Source organism: Cyprinodon variegatus, unplaced genomic scaffold, assembly GCF_000732505.1.
Source record: "Cyprinodon variegatus isolate N-32 unplaced genomic scaffold, C_variegatus-1.0 Scaffold633, whole genome shotgun sequence".
Taxonomy (NCBI): Eukaryota; Metazoa; Chordata; class Actinopteri; order Cyprinodontiformes; family Cyprinodontidae; genus Cyprinodon; species Cyprinodon variegatus.
The window spans coordinates 449055-476147 of NW_015151086.1; the positions used below are offsets into that span (position 1 = coordinate 449055).

Genomic DNA, 27093 nt, shown 5'->3' on the forward strand with positions numbered 1-27093 from the left:
TGGATCCATGCCCCTCCACCATCCTCTGCATTCAGCCGTGATCCACCGACAGAAACAGCCTCACTCTAACCGCTGTATTTTATTATTCTTATTACAGCTGCTTTTTTTGTTGATCCAGCTGCGGAATGAAGTCGCTGCTTTTCTCAGCACTGCGGGATAAAACCATGAAGCCCTGGCTGCTGTTCGCGCTGCTCGGTCTGGGGTGAGTGCGCCTCTTCCATGCGCCCGTCGTGATGGGAAGAGGGGTTAGGAATAACTGCAGAAGGTGTCCCTGTGTTTCTTTGTTTTATTTATTTATTTTTTTTCTACAGATCATGAGATGTGGCCTGGCAATTTGTTTTATTCTGAGCCAGACGTTTTTTGTTGTTTTTTTTTACCTGCAATTTGCAGATTAAAGGGCTTCAATTTCCTCTGTTGGTGTTAATAAGCTGATGGCATGAGTGGAAATTGTACATACTGTTAAGATAAGGGAGGTTGACTTAAGTTATTGAAAAGAAACATACAATTTATCTTAAAATGTTACTTCATTTTTATTTCTGTTTATTGATTTTTCAAAGATTTCAGCATTAAAGTGGGCTACTTTGTTAGGAATTTTAATTGAGGAAGTGATCTAAGCAACAGATTCCTGACCATATTTAATGATGATCCAGCATTTGCATACAAGCTGCAGTAAAGGAGCCTCAGCAGATTTTCTGTTTAAACGTGACATTTTTTGATAGCCTGCAGTCATGTGACTGGGAGTCTGAATGATCCTCAAACTGACACCTTCATATACAACAAAAAGCTTCAATTCAGTCATTATTCACTGAAATCTAAATTTATTTTGAGGTGTTTTTGTTTTTTCATCCAGATTGAATGATTATTAGGTTCAAAATAATACAAACACAAGTGATGGACTCTTGAAAGGAAATTTAAAGAACCAAGAAATTTTGTGTTTTATAGTATTAAGATAAGCAGGTTAACTCCAAACTACAGTAATTAAAGGTTGTGAATTCAACAGTTACATTTTTTTTCTCAACTTACATCTGAAATGAGATTTATGTTCAAAAAAGTAAGAACATTTGAAATGAAGGAGCTCCAAGGTCTTCCTCTAAAATTCTGAGAAGTGATGAAACATCTATATAACCTGTACTTAGTTAGCTGTTTGAAAATGTTGAATTTGTGGTTAAACTGTTAAGGATTTCTGTTCTGAATTTAACAAAAAGCCCATGCAAAATTATGATTTAGTCAATTTCACATAGGATTTTCCTGCAGGTTTTAACTGAAGCCCAACAACAACATGTATGTTTTAACAGGAGTGATGACTCCTTTAAAAGTTGGACTGTCTGCCCAGCAGGCCAAAAAGCTACATGGAAGACCTCCCTAGCTGGATTCATTTTTTTTTTTATTTCACACCAAAGTGATAATTTGAAAACTAGGGGTTTCCCCAATACAGCCATTTAACTTAAAACATGATAGTAGTATTGTTTTTTGTTTTTTTTTCTAATGAACAGATAGCGATATCGATATGATACACTGGCAGCATAAATCACACATACCTTTATTATCTTTTTTAATGGAATATTATAATGGCTTGGTCAAGTGATATTATTTAAACAGATAATAATTGTGAACAACAGTAGGTATGTAAGGACAACTGACCCATGTGCTCTTAACCAATCTAGTCAGAATATGTTTACATGAACAGAGAATATCTGTCCATCATCTATCGTTGTATCAAGGTCTTCTTTGTGGCAAACATAACTGCAGATATTTTTGTGTTTCAGTTTACACCTGGCTTTTAGAAGTACAAAAATAAATGCAAGATTTGGATAACCCTTTTACATATTGGAAATGTTCACATTTGCATAGCCCCACCCATGAATTCATGCTTTGGTCATTAGAATAGGATCTTCGTATTGAAAAAAATAATACTTTGCACCCTCCTTGAAGATCTGGGTTTCTTTTCAAGAAGCAGGTTTAAGAAACTCAGATTCAAATCTGCAACTCTAAACTGATCTAGCCTAATGTCGGGAACTCTGAGTTTTCAGTTTCACAACAGCTGCTATAAATTAGTTTAATCAACTCCAAGTAGGTCCACTCAGAGTTCACAAGTGTGTAACACGTTTGAGAAGCCATTATCATTGGAGCACCGATTCAACAAGTCACCATGACAACAGGAAACAAGAAGTGCCTATTTCATTATTATTTCTTGAATATTAGTAAATCAATGTATGTATTTAGATGAAAACTTCTAGCAACAGGTGAAGATGAAGGAAAAACATTTTCTAGTAGATGGAACCTCATCATCTCATGGGTTCTTCAGCTTGATTCTCTCTTTGACAAGTAAATACTAAGTGGCTGTTTGCAGTCGCTTCAGATGTTATCATTCCAATAACTCGTCGTTATTAGTGGTTATCAGTCCCATAGAACAGCTTCAGATTGTGCCAGTAGACTCATTAGGTTGTTATCGAATGAATCCTAATCTTAACCCTAAATTAATTCCTTTTCCGCTGCGGAATTAATTAATCTATTTATGTGCAATCTGAAAATGATTTCAGTAGTTCTCCATGTACTGTAAAAATAAATAAATAAAAATCATCTGCATTTCATATAAAAAAAAAGAAAAACAACTTATCTCATGCCATGTCAACTGAATTGTAGAATCTTCTCCCTATAGATATTTATTTCTCTGTGAAAAAGCGCTAATCATTCTTTAACAAGATCCTCGTCAAAAGGACATACAATATTTGTTTTTGAATACTAATGTATTTAACGGACCTAGTGAATGATTTTTTCTTTTTTATGCACAAAACTACGACAAAAATCTGACTGAATCAGGAAATAAAACAGCATGATTAGCTGTAGGGAGAGTGGAGACAGAGGACACTCTTGAGTTTACTGAAGAAAACCTGCTACGGATCAGGTTAGCTCTGGGGAGAATGTTACTACGGTGACTGAAACAGAGGTTGGGGAAACGCTCTTTGTGAAATGGAAAACTGAGTTTCCCATAGTTCAGGTTTAAAAAACTCATAGTTTTCAGTAAAACTGCTTTGTGAAACGCACCCCTGCTCTGCATGCACAAACTGCACCTGTTTTAAGAAACACAAACCTTGTGGAGATCAGGCCCATGTTAATGGTTTTCATGCATTTGGATTAAAAGCTGATTTGTGTTTCTCTAGATGAAGCCACAAAAGGAGCTAGTGCAAACATAAAGCCAGTACTTTTGCTGAAACATAGAAAGAAGATAAAATCTTGGACCAGCATGTCTGGATTTCCATTTTTTGCTGCAGACTTAAAATGGAATTAAGTTTGAATCAGTTTGTATGACTGGGAAGGCTGTGTTTTTGTACCGTTTGTACCTGTTTCCTTTGATAACATCTTTGATTTAAGGAAAGAAGTGGACAACTAAGAGATGGGTTTTTATAAACAGAAGTAAGACACATTTAGTGATCAAGCTGCAGTCACAGCATAACCAGAAATAGAAAATCTGATTCTGACCTTGAAGGGAAAGAGATTTTGTTCCAGTACTGACACTAGTTTTTCTTTATCTCTTCCTGTTATAATTTTGTCTGCATTCCATATGAACATCAAATGCTTTTCAAACCATTTATTACTACATCTGAATAAAGGTTTTATTTGGACCTTTTAATATGATTTACTTTGAACTCACAAAATACAACAAATATCTTATTTCTTGAATATAATTTCATAGTGTATTTTATTTCATTTTCTTTGGTCACTGCATGCATATTAGATATCTTCCAGCTTTTTTATGTTAAACATATTATCAAGTTTAAGTTTTACTTTCTTTGGACTTGAAATTTCTTGTAGAATCCACATCTGGGCTAAATCGGATTTCTTCTTGTCTTAGTGCATGGAGTGAATCAGGTTTTGTTTTTCTGATTTTTAAGAATTGGCCATAAGTTCTATGTTGTGTTCTCTGTTGGGTCCAGGAGTCTTTGTAAATTATGTTGGCACGCACTAGAGCAATCTGTAGTGGGAGCACTAATGTACTTAAGCAATATGTAGGTCCATTCTCCTAAGCACATTCCTTACGAGGATGGACTCCTTGTTCTTCTCAGAAAAAACAAGAGTGGCGATTTGATTTGCATCTGACATGGAATGTGCTTATGAGGATGGACCTCCATTCTGCTGAAATACATCAACTACAGATTGCTCTGGTGCGAGCCAACAGAAAACACAAAGACTCCTAGATACAATCAGTGTCGAAACGTCTTCAATATAACTGAGCGCAACTGTGTTGGTCTTCCAATCAAAACCTATTTTGTGGTTTAGCTCTCCATATTTCATGGTATAAACTTAAACTTACGGTCTTAATTCATGTGAAAATGCCTCATGGACTATTTGTTATGTAGACATTAAACTATGATTAAAAGTATTTATAAAATCTATAAAACTTTCACATGTGTTGTGTCTCTCTTCAGCTGTGCTTACAGTGTGATGTTTCTGTAGCTGTAAGAAAATTTACATAAAAATGACAGACTGCTGTGGGTTTAACAGACTTATGAAGCCATCAGTGTAACAGTTTGTTTCTGCACAGAGCTTCACTGATCCATGTTGGCAGAGTAACTGTTGTTGATTTAAGCTCAATGAGAGATAGAACAGGCGAAAGTAGAGACAGAAAGAGCTGTTGAGGATTCAGTGAATCATCTCTTAAAGTCTCTCCAGGATCAAAGCTGATCTAGAGCTACAGCTCAGTGCTGAAAGCAGCGCCCCTGGTGGGTTACATCCCGCTCCACTTCATCTGATGACCCACCCCCATAAAAACTTCCAAATGTAATGAGAAGATACAGCCAACATTTTAACTTATGCATCAGTGCAGGCTGTTGTGTTTTATCAACACTTTGAGTGAAGGGTTGTTTATATTAATGACTAGGTTATTTAAGATTTAATCTTGATACTAGTACTTTTTGTTTAGGACAAGGGACAAGTTTATATGAAGTGCACTATGGCAACGTTTAACATTCGTTAAAGCACTCTCGTCTCTGTTGTTCCATTTGTAGATCACTAAAATAAGATTCTTTCTGGTCAAAATCCCAGGACTAGTTAGAACTGAATAACAGATTTTCTAAACTGTCATGATCTGCCCTGATTGCTGACCTTAATTGTTGATATCATTCACCTGCCTAACTCTGCCCAGTTCCTAATCATCCCTCAAAGTATCCACCTGCACCTAGTGCCTCATATATGGCTCAGCCTAGTTATTGGGGCCAGATCATTGTCTGACGTTTGATGCATGTTTGTCTCATTAGTTTTAGTTATTCAAAAGTTCATGTCCACATCACCCGTCGGCCATTGGCTTGAGCGGGTTTTGTGTTTGTCTTGTCTACTGATTGGGTCCCAGCTGTTCTCCACTGAGCCCTCAGTGTTTTTGCCTGGAACGCCTGTAAGCCTGGCTCCTAGGTGGAGAACAGTTTAACGTTTCTGCAATTATTCATGGTACCATGTCTTGTCATTCTCAAACACTGAGCCCGCCTGAGTCCATCGGAGCATGTCTGTCTGAGCTTGCTGCTGGACTCCTGGAACTCTGAACCGGCCTAAATGCTCTGTGGATTCCTGGAACCCTGGATCTGTCTGTTCCTGTTCGTATCTAAACCCCTGTTCGGGCTTAGGACTCCTGGATCCCAGAACTGTCCTGTCTGATCTGTTTTCCCTGACCTGAATCGGTCTCCTGCTTGCTCACTGGGGTTGCTGCATTGGAAACATTCTTGGCAGCTCGGCTGCCGCAGGTCATTTGGCAGTGCATCGGCCGGATCCTGCTTTCCTTGGAGAGGATGGACTGAACTGTTAAGCCAGGTAAGTGACTCATACAGATACTCATCTCCCGTCAGATGATCGTGGTCACTTACCTGTGTTTCTCCCTCCAGAGTGTCAGTGATTGCGTGGTGCCCCGCCCCCCTGCAGCCGCCGCATGTTTGCAGATCCAAAGCAGCCTGCGATTTTGTTTCTGTTGTGTTTATTTTCTGTCATTAAACATTTTGAAACTTCCCGCTGTCCATCTGTCCCGTTTCATGACACAAATTATGTTTTTGCAACAGAAACTCAATTTCAGAAAGTAAAACAAAAAATAAATTGTACTATTAAGTTTTATATACCTAAAATCTTTAAACATTTTAAGTGGCTGTTTTGAAATTTATCAATTCGACTGAATATGTGTTATGATATCCGAAATACATTTCATCATATTATAATTGATTTTGTAAAATAATACAAATGCTGACCAGTAACAATAGGAATATGGAGATCTGAAATTCATTTCTAGCTTGACGTGAGGCTGTGCATTATCAAGTACTCAAACTTAAGTGTTTTACAGAAAGATTTGTTATCTACCTTGCCGTAAAAGATTTGTGTTTTTTTTATTTTAGCTTAATGTTTCAAAATATTTCATAGCCTTTTGTTTTATTCGTGGGTACACACTCCCCACATTCCCACACTCATATTTAAATACAGTAATATGAGCTGGTTTAGGCTGGTTTTATGAATAATAATACGTTTGATGACTATCACTAGCAACGTCAATGCTCTGGAGATTTCAACATTTCTATTTAAGAAAATAGCTTGCTGAGTTAAACATTAGTCCTTGATAAACATGAAATGCAGAGTCCATGGCTTGAATGTGCTTCTGTCCATTGCTGCAGGACTTTAGTTTCTTCTGTGAAAAGTGCCTACTTCTTTCTTGCTTGAATAACCTGCACACTGGCTGCAACTCTCTCTTCTTGTCTATGTGGTAGCAAATCCACTCTAAGCATATTTCCACCACTTAAAGGGCTGGAGTGAGATCCAGTTCTTTCTTGTTAAATGTAATGTGACCAAAAGTTGAAGATTACGGTTTTTATATGCACGACTATATTGCAAATGCGATTCATTGACTAGCCCTAATTACGTTGCCACACACTGGCATGACATAGGTATTATAAAGCCTATTACAGATCCTCAGACTTCAAAGTGGTTTCTTCTTTACACACATACCTTTCTGCATGGTGACTGTACTCTATTCAGCTCCATGCAAATGATACATAATGTCAAGCGCCTTTTAAGCATTTATAGGATTACTTTCTAAATAATGAGTGCAATAAAGGAAGTAAAATAAAAAAAGACAATAAGATAACTGTTATTTTATTACAGGCAAGCTGTGTAACTGCACAATGATATTTTTTGTGAGTGTCTCATATGAATTACCTTGAGGCGATGCAAGGCCATTGTTAATAGACACGTGAATCAACAAGATAACATGGTGTGTAGGAGAGAGAAGGACTCTGCAAACTTTAATACATAAAAGTTTCAATACCACTTTAAATTTGACTAGGTAAAAAAAAGAGAAAAAAAAAATAGACATCCGAATTACATTCATGTGGGAGATAACTTTAATCTACGGTAGGGCTGCAACTAACGATTATTTTAAAAATCGATGAATCGAACGATTATTTTTTCGATTAATCGATGAATCGGACAAAAAATATTTTTTATATTAACCTCTTTATTCCAAAATAAACATTTTAGACAGAACAAACAAGCACACAAGTACAGGTTGCTCATTAACTGTACTGGTGCAATATGAAAAATAAATGTTTGTGTTAAAACTACGCAAACTTACATGAGAAATGTAGCTGTATATCCACAAAATATAGGGTATTTTGTTTCATAAAGCGCAAAAAAGAAAGGCATTTTTGTTTTTAAAAGCCCTTAAGGGGTTCAAACAATAGGTCCCCCCATTTCAACAATGATTTTTTTTTAGACTAGAAGAGTTCTGCCTTTTAAGACAGGAAAGTATAGCAGTTAAAGTTGCTACTTGAGAAAATACTGAACCATAGAGATAAAATAGCCCTGTGATTCAAATTATAAATTGTATTTGGAATAAAAATGAGAGAACTAGGGGTGCTAAAAAACACATCCTCCAAAGACAGATATTTACATGGGAATGTGGCAGATAATTAATTGACATATTACTGATCTTGCTGGATTTTATTCTGCTTTACTTCCATAAATTGCAGGATCTTTACTTTATTTTTGCCAGAAGATTTAAACTTTAAAAGCCTCGCCCTCATAATTTGCAAGTTAATTTATTTATAAAGTAAATATAAACGCTGCTTAAGCTAATTCAAATGAAATTATAAGTAAAATAAGTAGCCAACCTTATCACTGTCTGTAACCTACTAACACGGTAAGGAAAGCATCAGATGAGCACCTGAGAAACTAACGTTACGTTTCCCCACTTTAAAACGAAACAAACATGGTGGTTCCATTCCATGTTAGTTTGTTTTTACAAAAGTTGCATGTTACGACTTTTTTCACTTTACAAAGCGCAGGCTATTCTAATTATTGTGATCAATTTGCGCCGTCAATCCCAGCGCATGCGCGCTTCATTTGCAGTCTGGACCCTGAGGGTAAACATCCTGCGGGAGAACAGGGTTGGGATGGGCGAGGCGCCCCACGGCAGAGTAGGAACGATACATGCTTGCACGTAAGAGTCTCCAAAAGCCGCCAGTGAAACCGTAAAAAGTCGCCAGATTTGTCGCTTGTCGCTTTTTTGAAAAATAGTCACTGGAGGGGTCTGAAAAGTCGCTGAGTTGGCAACACTGCACCTGCGGCGCTGGCTCGCTCTGTCGTATTTTTTTTTTCTTTCCCCGTTTCAGTCAAGTGTCAGTGATGATGGCGGCGGCGGATGACGCATTAATCGCGCGACACAACTAATCGATGATGAAATTCGTTGCCAACGCTTTTAAAAGTCGATTTTTATCGATTTTATCGATTCGTTGTTGCAGCCCTACACGCGACACAACTAATCGATGATGAAATTCGTTGCCAACGCTTTTAAAAGTCGATTTTTATCGATTTTATCGATTCGTTGTTGCAGCCCTAATCTACAGCAAAACAGTTCCACCTTTAAGCCTGAGTAGGCAGCTAGCAAGCTGGGACAGAAACCTGAAACTCATAGAAAAATCCCTTGCCCCCCCTAAAGGTAACTAGAAAGAACTTAAATATGGCTGAAGGGGAATAAAACTAATGACTGCAAACCAAAGAATGACTAAGGGGAAAACTACAAGATTAGAGGAGGGACTGAAAACAGCCAAGGCTATGAAAAACATGACCTAAGGATAAATAACCCATTATATAAGAAAAAGAGAAAACCAGGCAGAGCAAAACTAAAAATACTTAAAAAATATATATAAATCTAGAAAACCACAGAGAACAAAACAAAGCATGCTTGAGAACCCAAAAAATAAAAACGTCACAGAAGCAAAAGGTCCAGAAAGTAAAATCATAACAGGAAGGGGTTTAAGACACAGAAGTATTGAAATAAATCTGCTTTCATCAGGTATATTTGAACTAGAACTACTGTAAGTTAAAGAGGACTTGGTTCTTAGAAATGGACCATAATACCTCATATTACTTTTTTTTTTACTTTTCTTGGATATGTTATTGTTTTTATATATTTTAAATTTCTTAATAGATATAATTGATTTAATTGGCTGGTTGAATTTGTTAATATCACCTCAGTTTTTTTTTCTCCAACGTTTAATGCAAAAAGAAAGATTTTTTTTTCTCATTTTAATCTCTTATACTGCTTTATAGTTTTTTTCATTATTCAAGCTGTGTAGTTTCATTATTTTTTTTATTGTCGTCAGCACTTAGATCTTTGCTCAATGTCAGCGGATTTATTTAGGCTATAAGGTGACTACACAGACAGATTTTTCACACATTAGGTCACTGTGTCATGGATGAGATCATGACTCTCAGAAGTCATTCAGGGAAGAGTAGCTTAAATCCTGGGCTGAATGCCAGGTCTGCAGGGATTCTTATAGTATTAGGTCTGTTTTTATCACCCAGCAACTACAAGAGCAGCATCGTTTGGCACAAGCTGGGAGTTCAAGCATGTGGAACGGCCTGTAATAGAAACAGCGGGACTCATCAGATAACAGACACATAAAACTGCTTATAGCTCTGTTTAAGTTACATTCTGAAAGTGCTGCTGTGTGCACTGGGTTCAGCCAATCTTCCTTTCCTACCCAACCTGACTTAACTTTGTGCTTGGATTGTGCAAAGATAAGAACAATATTGAGCACATTTATGTTTTTTTCTGTAAGGTTGAAAAATGCTGATGTTTCATTTTCTTTGGTGGAATAAAAGCAGAGGTCAGAACAGTGCTTTATAAGCTAAAAGCTGGTTTTGCCTTTGGGGAGTCCTAGTAATGTTGAACTTCCTCTCGCAGCACAATCTCTGGAACAATTACAATGAATTTTGCAGTGGGGAAAGGATGAAGCATCCAGCCTTTAATATTGGATTTAAACAGGTATATTATTAAAGCTCCTCGTATAATTATAGATTCAGATTAGGGATGTATATGAGTTGTGGGGTAGGACAGTTTTTTAGGTTTAGATGTATTTTATTTTGTTAAATTTAGGAAAACAGTCAATTAAAATCTAAAACAGTAAAAAAATTTACAGAGAAATGCAGTTTCTGCATCTCAATGCTGGGTATGAAAATGTGAATTAATCTGTTCTATCGAAAAGTGACTGCACAATGTTACTAAAGTTAACTGAAGTATGTTATTTGCTCTTAAGAAACAATGCAAAGTTAGGTATTTAGGTTTAAAATAGTTTCCTTATTTGTAAAATGTATATAATGTTAAAATCAGACTGTTTCTACACATTTTCAGTTGTTCCCCCCCCCTTTTTCATTTCTTACAACAACAAGGTCAACCGTTTGGAAAATATTATATTGGATATTCAAGGATTCTACCCACTCATTACTCCTTTAGAGGTGACACTGTTTTCTAATAACGTGGGTAAGCTATTTCTGTGAGGCACCAGAATAAAGTCTAGCAACTTGAGCAAATGTGCGGGTTAATGGAGCATTTAATATGGGTGACTAGGCAAAAGGGTCATTGGTTTGAAACCCAGTTCTGTTCGTCTCAGTTGTTGTCTCCTTGGGCAAGACACTTCACCCAAATTGCCCAGTTAGTAATAGGGTCTGATGGCGCCTGTGTTCTGCAGCCTTACTTCTGTCAGTGGGCCCCAGGAAAGTTGTGGCTACAATGTAGCTTGCCCCCCATCTGTGTGTGAATGCTTGCGTTAATTTGATTAATGACTGATTGTAATGTAAAGCCTTTTTGAGACCCTAGAGTTGGAAAAAAGCACAATAAAAGTACAGGTCATTTTATAGTTTTATGTAACACATAGTATATTTCTACACTCCGCCACGCAGTGGTTAGCGTGCACGGCTAATGTACAGAGGCCTTAGTCCTCGAAGCGGCTGACCAGGATTTGAATCCGACCTGTGGTCCTTTGCCGCATGTCTTTCCCCCCTTCTCTCCTGTCAGCCTAATGTCAAATATGAGCCACTAGTGCCGTAAAAACTAAAAAAAACTAAAAATAAATCTCCAACAATCAGATAAAATTATGCACAATAAACATCTCTTTTTTATTCTTGTATATTAATACATCTACTGTCACACTGTATATCATTTTTTATAAACATAATCCCTACATCCTATAAAAGGGTGTACTTTTTGTCTATCAATCAGAATTTGATTCTCTGTTTTTAAAATATTAAATAATATGAAAATATATTTCTTGATAAATCATTATCATAAGTACATAAAACAAAAATGATCTTGATTTTCATAATTTATTAGAGCAGTTCTCTGATTCCTCAAACAATGGCTGTGTGGCCTAAAAATGAATACTAATTATTGGCAAAGGAAATGTCAGTTTGACCTTAATTGTAGCGTAAAAAAATTATACATTCTTCTTCTTCAGTGCGTTGAGAAACATGGTTGGTGTAACACAGTTGAGTAGTATCAGTGCAAATCTAACTGATAAAAGCTTTAAGACTTTTTTCTATATAGCAATAAAAGTAAATGCAATCAAAAATCCAGTTTTTTAATATTTTTTTCCCAGGTTAATTTTTCTTAAGATGCAGCTAATAAGGTATTCATCACAAAAATCCAACATGAAACAGCAAACATTAAAGCTGTTACTCCACTGTTCTGAAAATCTAGATATCAAGAGTGAAGCATTACTGGTAAAAATAGAATAGATGTTTTAGATGTGTTAATTCTACAGCAGCACCTGAACAAATATTTACTACGGATTTTATTTATGCACCACATCACCTTCATCTGCACTAATGACAGCCTTGAGTTTCAAAACACCTGGTGTTTTTGCATGATTTCGCAATCATGTTGAGAAGCTTTCTTGTTTATTGTTATATTTATTTTCATTATGTGTTTTGTTTTATTGCTTATCTTGTTTTGGTTATCATGTGTCCAAAATCACACAGAGTTCACTTTGTCATCAAATAACTGAACAGGGATGAAGCCTAAATGGAAAAGCATCCCTGCCGTTTAATCGCTGTTAAAGGATTTAAGAGGTAGCAAAATGCCTCGGTGTTGCTGATCAAACGCATTAATCGAGTGATAATAAATCATTTCAGCACCTCTATAAAACAGAACTTTGTCGATTTGTTTTTGAAAACATCACAGTGTGTATTAACAACATTAAAATGGAAAGACCTTGGCAATAATTTTTTCATCCTCAATGAAACCCTTAAGTCTCTTGAGCCCTCTGATAGGCAATGGGTGATTAACGGGTTAAAGAAGTAATGGTTGCCTTACATCTATTTCAAAGGGACTATCAGGTAATTTGTAGAAAACATTTTTTTTCTGTAACTGCATGAATTAGACTTGAAGGCTACAGAGCTAATGTTCTAGACTCTAATATTATGCCATCTGTCTAACGGATGAAGTGTTATCCAAATTGGAGCATTAATATCTTAATGATCCACAACAAAGCTGCTAATGTAAAACAGAATGTCTTGAGGGGGGGAAAACAAGCAACATAACTAACCAGTGAAAGTCCAGACCTCAATATGATTTAAATGCTCTTCATGGAATTTAGGATACCTGTGAAGATTAAAAAAAAATATCTACAAACATTAATAAACTGAGCCCCATTGAAAGAGAACAGCCCCACAGCCTCCATCCCACTGTAATATGGAGCTCCATCTGTTTTAATCTTTGTTTGATTGGGTAAGACAACTCCCCCGTATTGCCTTTCGCCTTGATCAAAGGGTACAGTATGAGGCTAGAAAAATGTAAATAAAGATGTATACATATGTGAATTTGTTGTATAGGTCAGTAACCTAAATTAGTTAAATATAATATATAATACTATATAATAGAAGATGTATATTTTTACATGTGACCTCAGATGATTAATCTGTGAGAATACACGTTGAAAAGTTACAAATACAAGTTACAAGATTACAACTCTACTGAACTAAGAGTAAAAATAACAATTGTATGAATATCAGCCATAATTCAGCAACTAGAATCTACAACCCCTTAGGAAGCTGCTACATTTCTTACAAGCCAGTGGCTTAAGGTTGGGAACCAATTAGTTTTAAACGAAAACACGAGAAAGAAGACTAACAGAACCGCTGATCGAATATATCAATGGTGTAAAGTTGTTTTCATGCATCCCCTTTACAACATTTGCTTGATAGTTTTATTTTCATATTCTTCACCTTCTTCTCGTACTAAACAATGTGGTTGACAACAGGGAGAAAATACAAATCTTAAATGTATTCATAAGGATTTTTTTTACTTTTACAAATTAAGGCATTTAGATATAAGATAACACATTGTATGGCATCTTTGTGTTTTTCAGAATGCCCCAGGGCCATTGAGGCTACAGTGCCACCATTATCGTGTGAATGGCTGAACATTAAGTAAAGTGTCATAATAACGCTCCATATAACTACAGGCCATAGACCATATGAGGGACCAGATAATGTCTGACGCTTCAAACACTTAGGATTTTTTTATATATCTACAGCAATATATATATATATATATATATATATATATATATATATATATATTGGTGTATTTTACTGCGGTGGACTGTCCAGGGTGTACCCTGCCTCTCGGGATAAGCGTGGTGGAAAATCGATAAATGGATATTAGTGTGGATATTTTAATGTTTTTTGTACACTTGAAATAATTTCAGGATTTGACAAAGAACCGATACTTTTTATTTATTTCATAAAGCCCTAAAACTAAAGGAGTGTAGATTTCTTTACCAAGAATGTGTTTTGTGTTTTACGGAGAGTGCAATAAGCTGCCAAAAAAATAAAAACCATGCATGCAGCCAATCAATGTAAAAATGAGAAAGCCAAATATAAATTATCAGTTAGATGTGCTGAGATGTTGTGTGAGGGTAAAAGTAAAATGTGTTTGGCATATGCTCAAACACATTCCAGCATAAATACCTCCAGGATGTGTTCTTGGCAAGGTTCACAGTCTAATAGAAGTTTGCTGACCATGTGATATGACTCACCAAGTGGTGAGCAAACACCTCCACTTTCCTTTCAGGGTGAAAAAGTTACAGACAGAACTGCTTGAGTCATATTGGACATTGATTTTCACCTTCAGTTCTTAGGATCTGTTGAATTCTGATTCTCTTTTGATGTTAAAACCTATGTTTATTGGGTTCTCTCTTTTCAGTTCAGCCACTGGTCCCAGTAAACAGGAGGATGAAGATTATGAAGATGTTCCTATAAATAAAACCTGGGTGCTATCGCCTAAGGTCTATGAAAGCGATGTGACTTTGATCTTGAATAAACTGCTGCAGGGTTACGACAACAAACTTCGACCTGACATTGGAGGTAAGATAAAAATAAACATAAATAGATTAAAAGAACAAACATCTTCCTCTCTTCTCAAGGAGAAATTAAACATCCCAATCAGTTATTCAGCTGTAGAGTAACAACTTCTGCTTTGGAGAAAACATGCCCTCAATATTCAGAGTGGAGTTCACTTTTGTATATTTTTGAGTTAATTTGTGCTGATTTTATTGAATATTCTTTGTGGTTACAGTAAACACTATGCTATGTTTCAGTACGACCGACAGTGATTGAAACAGCAGTTTATGTCAACAGTATTGGACCAGTGGATCCTATCAACATGGTAAGAATGTTTCTGATGATTTAACTACAGCTTGTTTTTATTGCATCGAATACTTTAAAAAGTTCTTCAGAATGAGCATCAAGATACGTTTTTTCATATAAATTTGAAACAAATTTAGCAGGAGGTGCACAAACATAAAATATAAATGTACCAGTCGACATAATTGCGTCAGGCTTGCACAAAACTACCTTTTTTAGTAATTTTTTTATGAAAGGGATTATTTTTCATGACATTAGAATCATAAAAAGGGAATAGTTTGCATATCTTTAGTTATTTTTCCTTGCATGAGCCAATCATCACACAGAGTGCAAGTAACCCACACAAAACAGCAGTAAGCACAGAAAAGTCAGAGATGTTTAGGTACTTCTTTTAGGGAAAAAGTCTAGGGATCCCTTAGAAAGAGCTGGAAAGTGTCAATGAGGAAGGTTTCCAGGTTTAAGTACTGTATCTTTTGCCCCTTTGAAGCACACTTGGATATGCATTGGATTAGGTAGCAACCTACAAAAAAGAAAAAAATTATTAAGGTGAGGAAATTATCTTCCCAAGACCTTGAGTGGAGACAAAGTTTTTACATTCATAATGCACTGGTGCTCTCTAGATGAATCTGACTTTTCATCTAGACGGAGCTCTATGAGTAGCTGGTGGTATTCCTCAGACTGGATCCATGTCGAGAAAAGGGGGTGGACACATAAATATCGACAGCTTTCAGCATACCACAGCAAAAAAAGCTCTGTGACTGGCTTGATAAAATCCCTGTCTGCCATTTTAAAACTGTCCAGCAGAAAGAAGCTCAAGTTCCTACCACTTGATGACACAATCCTCTTTAAGCTGTGAAGCTGCTGTGCATCTAAAATGCTGTCGACTCCCCATGGTGCAGACAGATATTACAGCAGACACTGCACTCAGTGTGAACGCATCGTTAAACCCTTCTTGTTCCGATGTCTGGTCAAGTACCTGATCAAACCCCTTCTTCTTTTCCACCCAAAAGATAAATGAAGCTTATGGTCAGTAAGGAGTAAGCAGCCTATTATTTCAGAGGTGTTAAACACCTTAATCAAATAAACAACTCTTTACCAGGCATCTGCAGAACTCGAGGAGATTAATTATTTTAAAAAGCTTTATGAGAACAAGGCTGCATCCCAAAAAAATACCTTTGAGGAGTGAAATTAAACCAATTTGTATTCTTTGTTGTTGTGAAAAAAACAAAAAAATGTGGAAAGTTATGCAACCGCTAGGTTTCTGTAGAAAGCTTCTTGATGATATAGCCATTAAGGGGGCTGTAGTGTAGGCAGGCTTCATTCTCTCGATCAAACCACAAATGTGTTTGTTAGTCATGCATGATGTAAACAGAAAAATGGATTTTGACATCATAACATGATCTTCATCCACGGTGAAAATGTTTAAAATACAAACTCATTAGTTTTGAAAGAAATTTTGAAAATTAACAGAACAAGGTGTGTCCACTGGGACTTCAACAGAAAGTAGGAAATATGTTCTTAACATAAAGTCATTTCTGTTAACAACCTTCGCCTGCAGGAGTACACCATTGACATCTTCTTTGCCCAGACGTGGTATGACAGCCGACTGAAGTTCAACAGTTCAATGAAGCTGCTCATGCTCAATAGTAACATGGTAGGCAAAATCTGGATTCCCGACACCTTCTTCAGGAATTCCCGAAAATCTGATGCCCACTGGATCACAACTCCCAACCGACTTCTGAGGCTGTGGAGTAATGGGAGAGTCATGTACACGCTAAGGTAGGACACAACCCAGAGACCATGTTTTCAAATAGATTTTGGCTCCATATTTAAAGTTAACTCTAAACACATTTGTTGTATGTGCAGCTTTAGTGTGGTGTATCTGTGTTTCTCTTTAAAATAACCCCAGTCTGTCAAAGCGTGATCTATTTGTCTGTTTTAAATGGTGTTATTTCCAACTGGAAAAAAGACACACAAAAAAAATGTTGAAAGTTGATTTTCTTCTCTGTCACAATTCTGTTTTATCAGGTTGACTATTAATGCGGAGTGTTACCTTAAGCTGCATAACTTTCCAATGGATGAACACTCATGCCCGCTGGAGTTTTCGAGCTGTATGTCGTCAAACGTAACTTTCTCTCATTTGCAAACCGCCATCTTGACTTCCATAGCTCTCCTAGAAAAAGGGGCAAGCACAGGGGCAATGCCTGTGTTCATTCTCCCTGCCAAAGAGCCCATCTGCTTGAGGCTGTACTAATCTATCATCTGCTCCACCAGCAGAAAGAGGAGGTCATCCAGTACCATTTCTCCTGAAAGACTTAATGATTTCTGCACCCTTTCCCAGTCTGATTCATGCTGTCTGTGTCAACCTTCATTTGTCTCCTGCATTGTGCTTTCGCCTCTCATGGCTTATCATAATCCTGATCTTCAACACACCAGTGGAATATACAAATACTATTCCACTGAGTTTAAGTCAAATGTCAGAGGCAGTTCAGTCACTGTAAATGTCATCAAATCAGCATGTGTTTGTGATAAACTAAAGCCGAAACAAAACTTTTAACCTCAGCCGAGTACAAAACTGTCAGGAGTGAACTTCAAAATTAAAAACAATTGATATAAGCAATTTGATATTTCATCACTAACAGCATTGCCAAGAAATTATCCATGTGAAAATTAATTAAAGTCCAAATAAAGTCCAATAATTTATGTTCTGATGAGAAGCCTTCAATCAGCCGTCTTTTAATCAGCAAATCTTTAAGATGTATAGCAGGAAGATAAGGAAAATATTTGTTCATTTATTTAATATCTCTCCTTCAAATGGTCAAATGATGATTTGAAATTAACTTTTGTTTAACAGTAATGCTGGAAAGATATGATAAATTATTAAGCCAGCATGTCATTAGGAGACATTTATTGAAGACTTAGTCTTTTTTTATAATTTCGATAATTTCATGATACTGGTTAATTACATTTTATTATTAAACTATTCTTCTTCCATCACTCTCAGGCAAGCTAAAATTATAAAAGGGCAGCTCAAACTGTCACTTGTACAAATAATTCTTCTGTAGAATTGTTTGAAGATAGTAGATAAAAATACAATTTTCAACCATGATTACTATGTTATTTTTTTCTCTAGTCTTAGAAATACAAAATATTGTGAATCTATGTGTATATTTAGCCTATTTTGATTCATCACAAAGTCCGTCTTCTCTGACCTTTGAGCCTTCAGAGGAGTTCCACTGTCACCTAATCTGAAATTAAACCAACAATTTCATTTTATACTTTTCCAACCATGTTTACTACATTACCTTTTAGCCTTTTTTTGTGTTACATAGATTAAACAAGTCGAAAATCAAAGAATAATCAAACTGAATAACTTCGATTGGTATGTCTATCTTCTAATGCATACTGTAAAGAGGATCAAATATTTTCCCATAGTACCAGTGACTGAATAAACATCTCACCACTTTAGCCAACTTTAACATATAAAACTACCTAGACTGTTTACAATAATCAATAATATGCTTGTTTGAGAAACTTTATTGTGACTGAACAGGTCAGTGACATCATGAATGCTTCCCTTTTCATTGTCTTAATGCTGTGTCCTGTGAGCTACAACCAGTCATAGATTTTGTGAAGGAAGGACATAGCCACTATGATGGAAAGGCTTTTCTAATTAGACACACAGTACATTTGCTTTTTGTATTTGCCTTCATAACTTGAGGATGTAAATTTGTTGAATTTTCTAATAATACTAAAGTAACAGTTTGAAGTCGTATTGATTTTAGGGCTTCCTCCTAAACTGAATTATCCGTCCACTCACCTCAAACGCAGCCAAATTTGCTTACAAGCCTGCTTGTTCTCTTAAAACTTTTAAGAGGAAATACCTTTTACTACTTAGACAAAAATAATCTAGTCCTTTTGAATTGACAAGTCATCTTTCATCCTTTGCAACTAATTTATTTGCTGCTTGATTAATGCTCAACAATACCTATAAACTTCAATGCGTCAGTTCAAGGGTTTACTTAAGATAATTTTCCAGGAGCTTTTCAAAACATTCTGAAAGTGTGAAACACTTCCATGTTGCAGGAAATATCGCAGCATTTTAATAGAAGTTAAAAAGAAAAGGTCCAGGGCGCCCTTACAGATCTCAGAATCTGTCATGCGTGTCCAGTTAATGAAATTTAAAACTTCTTGCTCTTCCTTTCAGAGAACACTAACGAAGCAAGTCTCAGGATCTTCTTGGCCATCATTAGATCATAGCAGCAAATAGAAGGGATAGGACTAATAAACACAAAGCAATTTATTTTTCCAGCTCTTTTATCCTTCATTTAGATCACAAATTAGGTAATAAATTGCTCCATGTTGGTGTAACATCCAAGATGGCATTGAAAAAAGAATTTCTACATCAACTCCATTAATTAGGTTTAAGTTTTATTACACCTGTTTTGATCATATTGTTTACAGTTAAGCTGGCTATGGTTATAGTAAATGGTTTTTTGTAAAGAGAAAATAATGTTTGTGTGCGGAGCCTGAAAACTGACACAGGGGGAAAAAAAGAGATGTGTGCTTCTCAAATACTAATGTGTTCCCAGGAGGTACTGTTTCGTTTCAACAAAGTAGGCAACTATAGGCTTCCACATACTTGATATGCAGACGGTGCACATACTGTAAGCCATATGGAGTCTGCGCATACATTTCAGCCTTCATAGTCGAGCAAACCATTTCCTACATCTCTTCATTTCCCACACTGCCATGGCGTCATTGGACAAGTTTGCCAAATAGCTTTAAAAAACGAAATGAAGTCCTTATGACTGGCTGCACTGAAGAGAGTGTCCTTGTCAGTTTTTAACTTGTTAGCTCATTCCCATTTAACACAGTCTGGCATGAATACTCATTCCTTGCAAGAAGTGTCCTCTAATGCCAAACAGTGTAGTGAGACATTACATATATGGATGTAAACCTTTTACTTTGCCCACACCTCAATTAAAACAAATGTCCACGCAAATATGTGCAGGCCTTTATTTGTGGCAGCTACGTTACCTCGTGTTTAAGTATTTGCACACATCTGATACATCCACTGGCAGAGCATCCAGAGCATTGGATTTGGTCAACAATGAACTGTTTCAGAATCGTTCATCTGTCGGGGAAGCGACCTTCTGTCAGAATTCTTTTTAAATCCCTCGGATTATTGGGAATTCCTTGCAATGCCAGGCCTTTCAGTATTCATCTCCCCAAAGAAAACTTGATCAGTCTATCTCTATACATCATGTTGTCATGTTCCTTTGTTCCTATAGGTGAGCTTTGCAGAAAGATTTTATTCTAGTTTTCCATACACATTTTATACCTATATTGCGGCCATGGAAATAAATTACTATTTTGTGCACACATTATGTACATTTCATGGACACAGTTTTTCTTGTTATTTTGTGCACACACTATATCTCTTTTCTTTTCACCATGTCAGTTCTCTGGGTCCCTAGAAGTGACTGATAATCTGAAACTCAAATTAGCTTTACTTAAAGATGCTGTGGCTAAATCCATCTTTCATGCAAAGTCTGTGTGAGAAACATTGAATGATGTTTAATACTGCACAACCCAGGGACATTTTTTGTTACAATCTGTTTGGGGCTTATCTACAGATGGTTATCCAAAAAACGAGATCACATATCGATGGCAACGGAGGGCTGTGGAGGTGGCCGACCAGCGTTACTGGAGACTCTACCAGTTTGCTTTTGTAGGGATGAGGAATACCACCGATGAGGCGCACACACAGTCAGGTTTGACAAAATCCTCTTATATACTGCAGCTTTACCTGCAACAATGTAAAAAAAAATCATTCTATCATTCTCTATATATCTTTCAGGGGAATATGTCATCATGACAATCTTTTTTGATCTGAGTCGGCGGATGGGCTACTTCACCATCCAGACCTACATTCCCTGCAGTATGATTGTGGTCTTATCCTGGGTCTCTTTCTGGATTAACAAGGATGCCGTGCCAGCTCGGACATCTCTAGGTTCGAAATCCTAACACATTGACTTCTGAAAGTTGAACATTCTTCCACTTTGAGCTCTTGCCCGTTTTCTTTCCCTATGAGCCAATAAAATAACACATCTGACCAGAATTGATAACCAATAGACTAGCAAAGACAGCATCAATCATAGGCCAAATACATACTTATCCAGTTAAACATAGTTTTAAAGTTTAATAGAAAAATTCATGCATCAAATTATAACAAACGATCCAATGAAGGTCAATGTTTTTCAATTTCTGAAAGCAGTTTCATTCAAAAACTTCTCTCATGTCATCTTTCTAAACACACCAGATGACGAAAATCATTTTTAATGAATGGAGAATTTTTTTTTTTTTTGAGATAATATAAAATATTTTTTTTTTTACAATAAAAATGAAAACATTGTTTAAGTTCTCCAAAAACAATGTTTCCTTTTTCTTATCATACATCATCATCTCTAATACTGACACTTACAGGTGAAAGTAGCTGTTGCAGCCTTTTTTGACGACCTTAGCTGTGTGAACAGTGGCCATAAAATACAAACTGAAGCTATTTGTTTCATAACAAATGTTCACTCCACTGTGGAAACTTTCATATTCATCATGGCTGCACTTTATTACATGAACTATTATTTTTGTTCTTGGAAACAGACTTTTTTACGAGCCACTTAATCTGGTTATTCTTCAATAAATGTACGATTGTTCAAGTGCTGCACAGAGCGATACCCCCACAGTTCTAACCCTCTTAAATAAATCCACCGCCCATGGAGAAATGCTAGACATGGATATGGAATGGACAATATGCCTCTGCTATTTTCATTTCTGCCAGTCCAAATATGTAATGTTTCTCCTTTGTCTGTCATTTTATATGCCTTCTTCTCACCAGAATGGCTGCAAAAATTTGAAGTTTGTACCCGACTTTTAATAAGAATTAATAAACTGTTGATAAAAAAAAACATGCAAACATGTCTAGATTTGTAGATGTAAGTCAACAAACTTTAAACCAGTACGCACTTGGTCAGGAGATGAGCCAAGTACACACAGGGTTTTATTCCTGCAAATCTTTAGTCGACCAGGGCTTATGTGTGTGAGAGAGTAATAGCAGGATTTTATCATCATTTCAAAACAAAGACTAAATAATTATTAATAATACGTTTCTGATTTAAACTTCAGTATCTCATGTTAACAAAAAGCATTGTTAGCATTAGTATTAATAACTAGCAGCCTCTATGTGGGTCCTGCACATTAACCAAACTTCTACCTTAAATGTGAGTTTTAAAAATTGTAACCATTTTTTGTTATCTTTTATAGACCATAATTGGGCAGAATTGGATGCCCTATAAAGGATAAATCAGAGGAACATGGCTGTAATAACATCAGCTTTCTCTTTTTTTGTTTTTAACCCCGACCCAGAGTTGCTGACTGAAGGAACAACCGCTGTACCTAGGCTACATTTGCAATTTTTAAAAACCTTAATGTTGAAAATACTAATCATAATCTCATTCACTGTGTAAAAATCTAGACACTAAAGCATCACTACCATTGTAATGATATAGGCTAAGTTGGCTGAGTTGAAAAAACCAAACAACATTTTGTTTTCAGACCAATTATTATACAGTTCTTGTAATGACTGTTTCCAGTTACTAGGCATCTTTTCCTTGCATTCCAACTCAATATCCAACTATCCAGCAGAATTTCCTGGTTTTATGTTTACCTTGTGAATAGATGCATTTGACTTCTAATTCAGGATTTGATCCCTTGGAGAAGCAGCATTTAGTTCCTATGCTCCACTTATCTGGAACAAACTTCCAGAAAACTGTAAAAGTGCGGAAAGCCTGAGTTCCTTTAAATCAAGACTAAAAACACATTTGTTTAGGATTGCCTTCGACTATTCTAGTTAAACAGTTCAACAAAAACATGTTTTCTTTAATCCAAATGTTTTTAATATTCTTTTTTTGTTTCTGCATTTTTTATTTTATTTTATTTGTTTTTTTTATTTTTTCCTACTTGCTTTGATTCTGTTTTATCTTCCTGTATTTTAATCATGTAAAGCACTTTGCACTGTCTTTGTACTGAATTGTGCTATACAAATAAATTTGCCTTGCCTTGCCTTCTGCAGGAATCACTACAGTACTCACTATGACAACTCTGAGCACCATCTCTAGAAAGTCTCTGCCGAAGGTTTCCTACATCACTGCCATGGATCTGTTCGTCTCTGTCTGCTTCATCTTCACCTTTGCGGCTCTCATGGAATACGGCACATTGCACTACTTCACCAGCAACCGGCAGACCAAGAAGGGTAAAGCAAACAACAGTGCTCAGGTACAAACATTCTTCTCAATCAGATAGTCTTGAATCTTATTAGTGCTGCGAAAGTAACCTTGTCTCCTTTGCAGCAGAAAGTCCCAAGCATGGTAAATATCCGACCTGGAACGTCCCTGTTGCAGATGAACAACATTGTGCCATATCACGAGGATGACGACTATGCATATGACTGTTTAGATGGAAAAGACTGCGCCAGTTTCTTCTGCTGCTTTGACGACTGTCGATCGGGGGCCTGGCGAGAAAATAGGATGCACGTACGGGTGTCCAAAATAGATTCGTACTCGCGGATATTTTTTCCTACAGCTTTTGGCCTTTTTAATCTAGTTTACTGGATTGCTTATCTGTATTTATAAAACAGAATGCTTATTTATAAACAAATTAGCTGGAGTTTAACATCTGCAAACAGCTGCTTTTAGATAAGCTATAAATAACACTGCAAACTTTTGCTTTGATAATATTAAAGGCCCGGCTGCAGAGAGGCATGGCATATTAGTAATAACAGCTTCAATACCTTTTCCCTGCACAGCAATCAGGAAACAGGATCAAAGTTTGGCTATTTCTTCTGGAAATTAGCTGTAATATACTGTTTGCACATGTACAAACTCCAGTCTACACAGAGGAACTATTGCCATTAATCTTTACTACAACAGCCCTAATATTTCTCTTTGCCACTTTGCATTGATATCTTGCTTTACACTTTGCAGCTGGAATTAAATCAATTGGAAAATAGGTTCCTTGACTTTTCTCAGAAAAGCCAGTAACTTATCCGAACAATAAGTGATTAATGTTATTCTGAAGAATCAGGGAACGTACCTTTAAAAATACAACGCACTGTCCTCCTTTTCTGTGGACTATCAGGAACGATGACAGTTGTTTTTAGGGCAGACAGATTTTATACTTTTATGAATTATGTGTTGCAAAAAAAGATTGAGTTAATGCCCTGTTCAGGTTAACACATCAGTTCTTAATTCAACCTTTCCAGCTGTAAATTGATTGTTTTCTTACTAAAAAAGTTCATTTGGATCCATGAAAGGCTGCACATAACTTTATACAGGTCTGTGGCATAAGAACTTCTCAGTAACATTTTCCTATATTTCAATACAGCAATAGAAATATAAAGGGCAGCTTTTGGTAGCATATTGATTGTCAAAGAGAAGAAGTACCCATTTAGATAATTTTATTCATCATTCATGTATTGAAAAAGATCATTTATTTGAAAAGTAAAGAATTTAACTTGTATTATGCTGATAAGGGTTGTTAGATTACACAGCTTTCAATTTTTTGTCTTTTAGTTTTAGTTGAAGGCGAGTTCTGTCCTGCAACAGAAATGTGGAGAAGGCCAATGTGACTGAAATGAAAAAGAACCAAACCCCTCTGTAACAGAACACACTTCTTGAAAAAGGAGAGGCTGTGATCATAGCAGCAAAGCCAGTGCATACTGTCTCCATATCTGTATTCAATGCTATACATACATTCCTGCATTTTGGATTGTACGTCGCAAATCTTTGTTGTTTTTTTACACCTTGTAATGTTCCTGAGCCTGACAAGTCAGAATTATTTATGCCATATACACAGCAAATTAGTCTAAAAAGCAACAGGTAGAGACAAATTTCAAAGGGTGAGACTACCTCGTTCAGCGGAAACTGGTTAGAACCAGTCAGAAAACTACAAATGATGCAAATATGTCTTAAAGACAAGAAAATAAAGAACAACTGTACAGCAACCATTTTTTAAGCTTTAAAAGATATATCTAGCTCATTTAGTACATCATTTAATTGCTCCATTTCTGCTGCCATCTTAACTATCATAGTAGCATTAAAACACTGCTGCATTATGGGTAGTTCTAGCTCTATGAGCGATGCATATATACATTCCAAATCGTTTTATTACAGGTGTTCAGTAATTCCGGTTACCAAGCCATGAATGGTTTCAGGCGGCATTCTCTCTATTTGTTTCCTTGAAAAAACCCCAAAGTGTCAGACAATAAGGAGTAATTTTCCTGGTTCGTAAACCAAAATCAACCATTCCTGCTAAATATTTAAAGGCTTTTGTTTTGCACAGGGACTCCATATTATTAAAAACCCTTCCACTCTGCTTTAAAGCTGTTAAGAACCTCTTGTAAATATTTAGAAAAAATGTAACTTTGAGCTGTACAATGCCTGTAAACCTGGTAGCGCATTTAATGATAATATTTTGATATATATCTATATATATATAGATATATATATATAAAAAAATAAAGAGCGAGCGAGAGAGAGAACATACTGTATTTGAACGCTCATGGAAGCCCATAACACTATGACTTTAACCACGCATATTTTTTCTAAAATAACAAATAAAGGCATTTTGCTTGGAATAAGTAGAAAATGTGGCTTACTTGCTAACAACAGCAAAAACAATAATGAGTACTTAATTTTTTTTAATATTTCTATTTTCCTTGAAATGATGAACAGAATCTTAGTACATAGAAACAGCCAATGGGTAAATGAAGAGGACTTGAGCAGAAAATGTCAACGCAGAGACATCTTGCAGGAAGACAACAGCCAGACCACTAAGAGGACCATCGATCATTTGCACATTATGTCTTTTGTCACAACATAATAGCTTCTAATGTCCACAGATTAAATAAATTAACTAGGGATGTTTGACAATAATCAATAGGTGTACAATCACCTGTTTTTTTTTGTTTTTCAGGTGATGGTACAGACAGAATCTTTGTATGCAGATGCCTTTTGAGAGTTTTAATTCCCCTCTATGGATATGTCTGTTGCATTAGCCACATGATTGATAATGTGGGAAAAAGTGAGGCTGGCTGAGTTATTCTCATTGGGTTTTTGGCAGAATGTATGAATTCTGATTCCTAAGTATATCAGAGTAATAATGCTGGTAGAACAGGAGAAGAAATTGCAATGTCTACCTTAAAGCTGCTGAAATTTTAGTATTTCAGAATACTGCTTTTGTTTCAAGTGTCATCAACCACTGGTGGGGTCTGATTGATGGTTCCTGACTTGGAACTCTCTCCTGGAGACATTATTATTACATTTTCACTTTTTGACCCCACATTCAAGTTATTACTTCCTTTGTCTTATGGTAATTATGTGCGATTAAGCTGAATTTGGACTTTCCAAACAACACCATCGCTCTTCATAAGTTTTTTTCTGCAATCATGACACATCTGTCGGATATCAATTTTATGAAAAGATTGATTAAATATGCTGTTAATAGAAGAACCAACTCCTTTACTTATTTTACCCAAACTAGAAAACATCGAAAAGCTAAATTTTCTTCCTACACAATGAAAGTGGTAATTTGCAGGACTAGAGTACAGCCAAAATGTTTGGTAGATGCTACAAAGAAAAGGTCAGATTATATGTTTTTTATGTTAATATCACTTTGTATTGGATCAAATGAAAGTAATAAGTTTGAAACATAATTCAGAATTCATGTTGTCTTAGACAGATTGATTAGACAGATTGATTACAGTGAAACAGTGGTGTTGATATCAAGGAATATAGTGGCAATGGCATCTATGCAAACCCGGAAAACTGGAAATTCTTTTGGTCAAAAGGAAAATTATACAATTCAATCAGATATCTTATTTCATTTACTGTAGCATTAAATTTAATACATGAGCTGTGTATCAAAAAAAAGTCAAGAAATGTTTCCTCAAATACTTAAGTCTGTGTCTCATCCCATGTTTTCTTTGTTTAACGCTCAGCATTTTGCTACAGCTTGGTTGATTTAAGCTTTAATAAACTGATCTATTGGCTTGCCTGCTGTTTCAGCCTTGCAGCATGGATCTAA

At 36.1% G+C, this 27093-nt stretch overlaps 1 protein-coding gene across 2 annotated transcripts; it reads left to right on the forward strand.

Annotated features, from left to right (window-relative positions):
• gabrg1 (gamma-aminobutyric acid (GABA) A receptor, gamma 1) lies at positions 1–26749 on the forward strand. 2 transcript variants are annotated; one of them, XM_015393264.1, is made up of 9 exons: positions 1–202; positions 14513–14673; positions 14907–14974; positions 16511–16731; positions 16981–17063; positions 20592–20729; positions 20816–20968; positions 23084–23286; positions 23361–26749. In XM_015393264.1, the coding sequence occupies exons 1-9, from the start codon at positions 126–128 to the stop codon at positions 23640–23642; spliced, it is 1386 nt and encodes a 461-aa protein (XP_015248750.1). In that variant the 5' UTR covers positions 1–125; the 3' UTR covers positions 23643–26749. The 2 variants fall into 2 exon arrangements, with proteins under 2 accessions (XP_015248750.1, XP_015248751.1); XM_015393265.1 differs by having other exon boundaries at positions 23364–26749.
• Positions 26750–27093: the final 344 nt, after the last annotated feature.

Excerpts from the sequence above, each read along its gene's own strand:
- gabrg1 (XM_015393264.1), top strand. The coding sequence starts at position 126 with ATGAAGTCGCTGCTTTTCTCAGCACTGCGGGATAAAACCATGAAGCCC. Across the intron at positions 14,674-14,906 it reads ACTTCGACCTGACATTGGAG|TACGACCGACAGTGATTGAA; the intron begins GTAAGATAAAAA and ends GCTATGTTTCAG. Across the intron at positions 14,975-16,510 it reads CAGTGGATCCTATCAACATG|GAGTACACCATTGACATCTT; the intron begins GTAAGAATGTTT and ends CTTCGCCTGCAG.